Source organism: Aplysia californica, unplaced genomic scaffold (assembly GCF_000002075.1).
Source record: "Aplysia californica isolate F4 #8 unplaced genomic scaffold, AplCal3.0 scaffold00685, whole genome shotgun sequence".
Classification (NCBI taxonomy): domain Eukaryota; kingdom Metazoa; phylum Mollusca; class Gastropoda; order Aplysiida; family Aplysiidae; genus Aplysia; species Aplysia californica.
In genome coordinates this window covers 165,539-174,077 of record NW_004797955.1, presented here as the reverse complement: position 1 = coordinate 174,077, position 8,539 = coordinate 165,539, and the positions used below count along the sequence as shown (strand labels likewise).

The following is an 8,539-nucleotide window of genomic DNA, read 5'->3' as shown; positions in this document are numbered from 1 at the left end:
GCAGTAGTAGTAGTAGTAGTAGTAGTAGTAGTAGTAGTAGTAGTAGTAGTAGTAGTAGTAGTAGTAGTGCGGAGGTATCATCATCATCATCATCATCATCATCATCATCATCATCATCATCATCATCATCATCATAATCGTGCGTAAATGAGCAAAAAAAATAAGAATTGTAAATAAAAAATAAATGTTGGCGTTTTACGTCCCCATCAGCCCAATTTAGATCATCTAGGAGGCGGGCTTGGGTCCTGCAAGGGATACAACGGTTCAGCAAAACGCCAAGATACTTGTACTCGATAAAAATTCTCCCCACACTGGATTCGAACTCAGGTCTTCTGCCTGAGAAGATGCATTGAATTGTACGAGCGTACATAACTGCTACACCATTGACACCGGGCCAGTTGACTTGAGCTGATCCTTTAAAAAACTCAAAGAAAAAGACAATAAAATAGATATAAAAATGTCTCATCATTCAAGTCATTCTATTTTCATCTTTCCTTCTACTTTTTTAAATCTCGTTAGGTGGCGTCCGAAGCTTAGTGGTTTAGTTACCGGACTCGTAATCGAGATGTTGCGGGTTCGTGGGTTCGAACCTCAGCTCAGTACGACTTTGTGTCCTTGGGAAAGGTACTTTGCACGAATTTACCATTTGGCTCGGTCCTTTCGGAGATAGACGTTAAACTCGGAGGTCTCGCCTTTTAAATAACCTAATGGTTTTGATAGGGGCGTTAAACATTATTCAATTTCACCATTTCATAACGTCGTTCACTTGTTCCATCTGTGCCCAGGTCCCTGGTTCGCGGTGATAGCTGTCATTGAAAGTCTCAGCTTTACTCTCGGGACTCCTGCCTTAGCTGTATACAGGTACATCTATCTATCTATCTATCTATCTATCTATCTATCTATCTATCTATCTATCTATCTATCTGTCCGTTCTATGCTTGTCTGTCTGTCTGTCTGTCTGTCTGTCTGTCTGTCTGTCTGTCTGTCTGTCTGTCTGTCTGTCTGTCTGTTTTGTTTGTTGTTTTATTAGTTTGTTTGTTTGTTTGTTTGTCTTTGATTGTTTAAAAAGAAAACAAAAGGGAATAACAAAAACAGAAAACCCCCAAAACAAACAACAAAAACAAAACAACACAAAACGAAACAGAACAAATCAATAACCAAAGCCAAAAAACCCCCCAAACCAAACACCAAACGTAAACAGAGATCATCTTCCCCTTCCTTTTCCACATATAGCCTACGTACGCTGATACATATATACAAATATATACGTACGCTGATACATATATACAAATATATACGTATGCTGATACATATACAAATATATACGTACGCTGATACAAATACAAATATATACGTACGCTGATACATATACAAATATATACGTACGCTGATACATATACAAATATATACGTACGCTGATACTTATACAAATATATACGTATGCTGATACATATACAAATATATACATACACTGATACATATACAAATATGTACATACGCTGATACATATACACATATATACGTACGCTGATACATATACACATATATATGTACGCTAATACATATACAAATATATACGGAAAAAGACGCACAAGTACAAAAACATACATTATAATTTTGTGGGCGTGCCGGAAGCTCAGTTTATATATTGTTATATTGTACCATAATGCAAATGGCCCTGGTTGTGAATGAACTTGAGTTATTTAGACTTTTTATTTTTCAGAACTCTTTAAGGAGACTAATTATGTCTGATCAGTAACATACCAAAACCAATGTTGTGGGAGGTATCGAGCTATCATACACAAATCAGAAACGTAAATTTGAATTTTTATTTCATAGCATGAATGATTTTGCCTGATATTTTTTTTAAAATTTTAAACAAAACAAAAACAAACAAAAAATAACAGCAGAAAACTTCAATGATAAAATCGAAGCGCTTAAGTTTGGTCTCGTGGATCACCATCACAATCGCCACTAGCATCTTCACAATCATCACCACCAATAACACTACAACCGCCACCACAACAACAATAGACAACAACGACAACGACAATGACATGAACAACAAAATCAACAATAACAACAATAATAGCAACAACAACGACAACAACAACACGCAACAGCTACAGCTACAGCTACAGCAATAGCAGCAACAAATAAGAACAACAACAGCAACACCAACAATAACAACAACCCCGCGCTATTCTTCAACTTCAAAAACATTGCCAAATAACAACTACAACAATACAGGTGTTTGCGAATTCTTCCCCAGAGCATCTCTAGGCTTCTTCCGCGGCTTGGTGTTCCTTATAGCGGCCGGCCTACTGCTCTGTGAAATCTTCTTACTGCTGTGAGTATATCGGGCAATCCCGCTTCTCAGATTCATTTCCTTGGAGGCCATCTATTTTCCAGAGGAACATATTATGAATACAATGATGGCCGCAATTCAAACGTATACTTATTATATACATTATACATATGACTATATTATACAGATATATATATATATATATATATATATATATATATATATATATATATATATATATACAGAGAGAGAGTGAGATAGATAGATAGATAGATAGATAGATAGATAGATAGATAGATAGATAGATAGATAGATAGATAGATAGATAGATAGATAGATAGATAGATAGATAGATAGATAGATAGAAAATATGTGCTAAGTGTCCCTTTAGGAATACATTACATAATAATGTTTAGTATATTATCGCTGGTGGAGTGATGAAACCTCGTAACCCCAGAAAGAAAAATTTTACAGGAGAGACAAAAAACTGATTTACTCTTGAATAAAATGACCTATATGAACCCAAGTTGGTACAGATAAATGAAAACACCTTAGAAACGTGGTTAGTACATAAAAATAACTTTTCTATTGTTTATGTGGTTACGCTGTGGGATGCGAGGTTTCATTACAACATTTTTGTCGTGATGAAACCTCGTAGTCAGCCGGCGGGTGGGTTACGAGGTTTCATCAGGACATAGTTTGGGGGTTGCGAGTTTTCTCTCTGCTCATTTTGGTTGCAGTATGCGTCTGTTGCTTGAAACGCCACAAAGTGATAGAGATGTTTTTTCAAGACCAATTAGTTTGGAGTTTGATTCCCGGCCAACTGAAGTCAAATAAATGTGTGTTACATGCAGAATTTATGTTTGAATCCTCAAACGGATTGCAATTAATGCAATTCGTTTCACTATAATTTGCCAAGATTAAATCTGGTTACTTCCAGTTTTACTAAAGAGCACAAATGATTAATAAATCCCTGCAATGTGGTGTCTGTTTGCACTACAGATGGTTTTCATAAGAGTTGTTGAATCATAATGGACAACCATTAATGTTAATGGTATTAATTGTCATAAAGTGACGATGCATATTGGCAATAACAGATTTAAGCACATGTAGGTGATTGTACTTGAAGTGCTGGAACTTAAAACGTTTTGTGTAGAGTTGTGAGGTAGGGTGGACCTTATGTTTCTGTGTCCTGCCTTCGGAACATCAACCCTTTCATCACTGAGGTGCAGCTTGAACTGGATGTTCATGTTTGGGGTGTACTTCAAACACCTGATGTCGGTGACAACAGGATCACCCGTTTTTCTACCTTATAGACTTGTCGTAGCTTCCACACTTAGAATATTTCTTGAAGAATGTGTGATCCAACTATTTGTTTTGATAAGTTTCTTGTTTTGCTCTTGCCATCCTGAAGAAATGGAGGTAGTCTTGGAGGACCTCGATGCGTGTTTTTCGAAGCGATCTCTTAATAGTTGAGTTCTCACTGTCAATTTCCATTTGTGTGTGCCTTTTGATAAAATGTTTTCGTTCAATTGTGTTTCCATGATTGTTGAAAACAGGCTGAGAGAAACATTGGCTAGTGTGGCATTTCTGAATTAGTAACCACGGTTGTCGCTGTCGATGATGGTTTTCTGGAGGTCCAGCTTTTCCTACAGGAAATCCAATAGACATGAAGCAAACTCATTTGCCATAAATCACCCTTCTGCTTCATGACACACGTAACAAGTAGTCTGGCGTGTTGCAGCATCCAATTGCGTAAAGTTATGAACGGCGAGTTTTGTTTTGTAATATAAGGCTGATGCTGAAGATCCTTTGAAAGTACGGCCGTTTTAGGTTCATTACTGGCGAGAGATTTGATGGCTTCAGATTTATCTCGTTCCTTTTCTTTGCGCGCCGCCTCCTTTTCTAGAATGTGAGCATTTCAAAGATCTCCCAGCACATTGTCAACTTCACGACTGATGCAAAGGTGATACATATCTATCTTTGACAGGAACAGCGACACGTTAATCTGCTTGAATCCGTCATCGAGGGCGGGTCTTTTGAGAGGCCGCCTCCAGTGGTCTTGGCAGACTTGTGAATATATTTTGTAGATATCTGAGTTACTTTGATAATTATTGGTTCTAAATGTTTCTTACAAATCATTCATCCAACCCAGTTCAATTCAGGAACACCTTTTAACACGCTGGCACCTTATGGCCACCTTTTAAAAGTGTTTATTGAAGGTATTCCCTCTCTGGTTAGTCTCGAAATACCTCCTCCGAGGTCCACTAGTCTTCCCATGAGAGGGACCACACTAAAACAAAATTAGAATGTCTATCAACTTCAGAGAGCCCTTTATATTTCAGAGTCCAGCTCTTGCAATCACAGATTGGTTTCAATAACTTAGCTGGGATTTTCATTGAACCATTATGTATTCCGATCCTATCCCGATCCACGGATAGCTTTTCGCTTATTTGTTGCCACTCCTTTAAACCCTTTCTTTTCCTCTGTGGTACATCGTGTATGCTGGCATAACAAATGAGCTGTGTCTCGGGATCAGGCTCCAGGAAAAATGGCTAGGGTGCCTGAATATGGTCTACAGATTGTGTTGCTGTGACCTCGAAGGAAATAATTCAGCGTCTGACTTACAGCTGCCTGGTGAAACGTCAGTGTGGTTTGGGGTATGATTCCAGGTGACACTATTGTTGGTGCAGACTCTGTCTGGGATGATGCTGATACTTCCTTGTCTCCACATATCAGGGACAGCCCTGGAAAGGACTGCGACATGGTGGCTGGTGCCAAGTCAATGAACGTGGTCTGCTCTGTGGTTTCCAAACCAGCCTTTGTAGGGTATAAAGATCTAGGTGATGAGCACAGTTAGAAGGAGATATTCAATACAGAATCGGAAATGTCCGTATTACTTGTGTTGTTGAGGCACAAATTTGTCACAATTTCCTCTAAAGACTTCAGAGTCACCAAGACCATGCTTACGTTGAGTACTATTCGGTCTCAACTGCAACTGGAGGATTCGACTACACAACGGATTCATAGTCTGAGAAGATGCAAAACCTTACCCTCTCTTTGATAAACAGAATGGCCTGTTGACATCTGGAGAGTGCACAAATCTGTCACCTAGTCTAAGTAAGGACTACCGTCACCTGTCATTTCAAGGTGTGACTGTTGCCTTAACTTAAATGTTAACTACGTTTGTGCTCGATGAGAACATCTTGATTATCAGCAAGTTAGTCATCCTTATGAATAGATTTTTAATAGATTTACACAATGTAAGTACTTCACGTATGACCATATTTGAACTTCTGAACTGACCGAAATAAAGTGAATGAATAAAAGAATGAATGAATGTATGGATGAATGAAGGAATGAAATATTTCTTTATTCCGTCAGATACATTAAATGCACCAGACAATGTCAGTTATGAACGCTTCAATTAAGCCGGTTCATATAGAAGGCTTGTCCAGAACCTCGTATAAGCACGCCGCTCTCTCAAACCGGGAGTGATGAAACCACGCAAAAGCAGATCAGCGCACCAGGTGAGGGTTGCGAGGTTTCATTACGCCAGGATATCATGGGGGCAAACATACGAGGTTTTCTTATTAAGTATTTTTCATACTTTCTCTTACTAATATGACCTAGTGCTTTTGACACATTGTGAAGAAGGACTGGGAGAAGACATTAAGCCAAAAAAACGAATTTCGAAAAAATTGAGGGTTACGAGGTTTCATCACTCCACCAGCGTTATTATATCCACCACTCCCGAGGCTTTCTCAGTCTGAGAATGCCTAGACCACTCCCCTTTCCGTGCACGCAATTCCGAAGTTCTGTGCTTCGCAACGCTTAGACTTTCGACTTTAAATGAACTTTGGTGACCCGTTGACCTCAACAACCACCACAGCACCTTACTCACACAATGCCATGTTTCATGTACTGCGCACACCCCGCAGGGTCACTGACCGGTCACGATGGCGTGGCCCGATAAGCTAGATCTAGGCATTGGACGGCGCTCGTTATTTTCTTTTGTTTCTTTTATTAGTGACGGCACATAGACGAATACTGATTTAAATTTATAATTAAGTTGTGTATTTGCATGATGACACCGCGTTTATAATGTATAACCCGTCTGTCATTACTGTTAGGTTATCAGACTATCATCGGAAAATCCTCGGCGCTAACTAGGCCTATATAGATCTTGGGTTTTCCCCTCTTTGGGTTTTCCTTATCGAACCACCGTATTACTGTAAACTCTCTGATTACACTATACCCTACACTTCTGCCTGCTGCCGTAACCATCAGTTCGCGTGAAGCGTTCCGGCGGAACGGGGAAACTCGAACGATTATCCCAAACGTGACCGGCAGAAACTTCATGTATTTTCCCGGGTTTTCCCCGGGACAATGTCACAGATTTCCTCAAATATCCCCGGGCATACCCGGCTCTCGTCGATTTTATTAAATTTCCTGGGAAATTCCACGGTCTGGCAGTCTCTCCCGCTACCTCACGTGACAACCACACCATACAGACCACCGACGTTTGTCTTTGAACCGCCCAACGCAGTATATTTAATTCTTTATCATTAATTTTTCTAAATCTTCTTATTGTGCTGGTAAGTGTTTTCTTTTGCCAGAAGGCCTCCTCACGATAAAACAAAACGTGTCGGGATAATAGTGTTGCAAATATATTAAAATTATTCATAACCCCAACAAAATGACCCCCCCCCTCCTCCCCGCCCCCAATCCCCCATAAATTATGTTTTACGACACGTCTTAGATCATTTAGAAGACACGCTTTGAGCTTGCCTGCCAGGTCCAAGTTGGGCTGATAGTGATACAACGTCTGCAGAAAGACCGAGATATTCAATGAAAATTATTCTCTCCACCCTAGAATTGGACCTGTTTCTACTGTGTGCGGTTCTGAAGCGCCAAACAACTACACTACAAAACACCAGGCACAGAAAAGAGGAAGAAATCTTGTAAAGGCAGTAGTAATTTAAGGCGTGCTGACAAAATGAGTTACTTATGTACTTTTCGCAATCCACGAATGGAGTTGTCGGACAAAAAAAATAGTTCAAATTCATAGATTTTAAACTGGTGCCATTTTCTTCAAGTTAAACAATATGTTTTTATCAAGTTGTAGGTGGGTCTTTACCCACCGGAGTTTTTTTTACTCGACTGCTGTGTCGGACAGTCGGGTCAGGTGGTGTTTTTCATGTGAGCACTTCGCAGGTCCGTGCGAAGTCACGGTCAAGTCAGCTGCTGTGTTGTGAGTTATTGAGTGTTCGGAGAGTCACTACAACGTCGTGTAATACATTATACAGATCAAACCTATAAATCTTATTTTGTGTCTGTGCTGCCCATAGGCTGTATAACCCAAAAATTAATCATTTTGTCAGCGCACCTCACAACTTTTCTCAATTGTCTCACAGCACATTGTTAATAAGGAGTCCTAATAAGTCTCTGTCTTAACAATGATCATTCTTCCTTCCGCAGAGCCTTTCAGCTGAAGTGGCGAAAATTCATCTCTAGAAAGGGACAGACAATTGTGGTGCCCAGTGCCACAGAAGACCCCGATCCTAAAGAATGAAATCGTCATGATCAGACGTCAGTGGAGCCAAACAATAAACTAAGGCAGCAGGAAAATCTGGCACATTTCGATCAGGACCTTTCAAGTAAACAGCTGCCGTTAATCAACTTGGTCAAGAATAAATGAGACTAAGACCTGCCCTAAGGAAACGGAGGAAATGATGGATTGTGCCAATACGAATCTACATGCCAGAGATACCTTTTCCTTTTAATAATAATAATAATAATAAATAGCATTTATACTGCGCTTATCCATTTTCTAAAAGATGCTCAATGCGCATTACAACGAAAAAGACATCACATCTTAAAAATCAATCGACAAGTGCGTTCGTAAAATAACGTATTATACATATATAATACAAATGCATATGTGTAAAATGTTATATGAGAAAAATAGTCTCGCAGTGAGGTCGAAAATGTGGTCACTAAAAAAATACAATGCAATAAAAATTCACGAACGGTCACAATAAAGTTGACACGTGAATAACTAGAAACATTCATTATTAATAATAATAATAGATAGCATTTGTATAGCGCATATCCCCGCTCAACAGCAGGCTCTATGCGCTTTACAACTATATTAAAACATTAGATCTAATTCTATAAAGATAGAAAAACATTTCCGTTCTCTCCCTCTCTCTCTCTCTCTCTCTCTCT

General features: G+C 39.3%; 1 protein-coding gene across 1 annotated transcript in view; it reads left to right on the top strand.

Moving 5' to 3' along the window:
* The window catches only part of LOC106011006 (proton-coupled folate transporter), a gene marked incomplete at its 5' end in the record, with an annotated part of 13,105 nt that extends 5,183 nt beyond the window's left edge, over positions 1-7,922 (top strand). Inside the window, 3 exon segments of the mRNA XM_013088091.2 lie at positions 786-861; positions 2,273-2,350; positions 7,790-7,922. Coding sequence (XP_012943545.1) covers positions 786-861; positions 2,273-2,350; positions 7,790-7,883 — 248 coding nt within the window.
* Between the last annotated feature and the right edge of the window lie 617 nt (positions 7,923-8,539).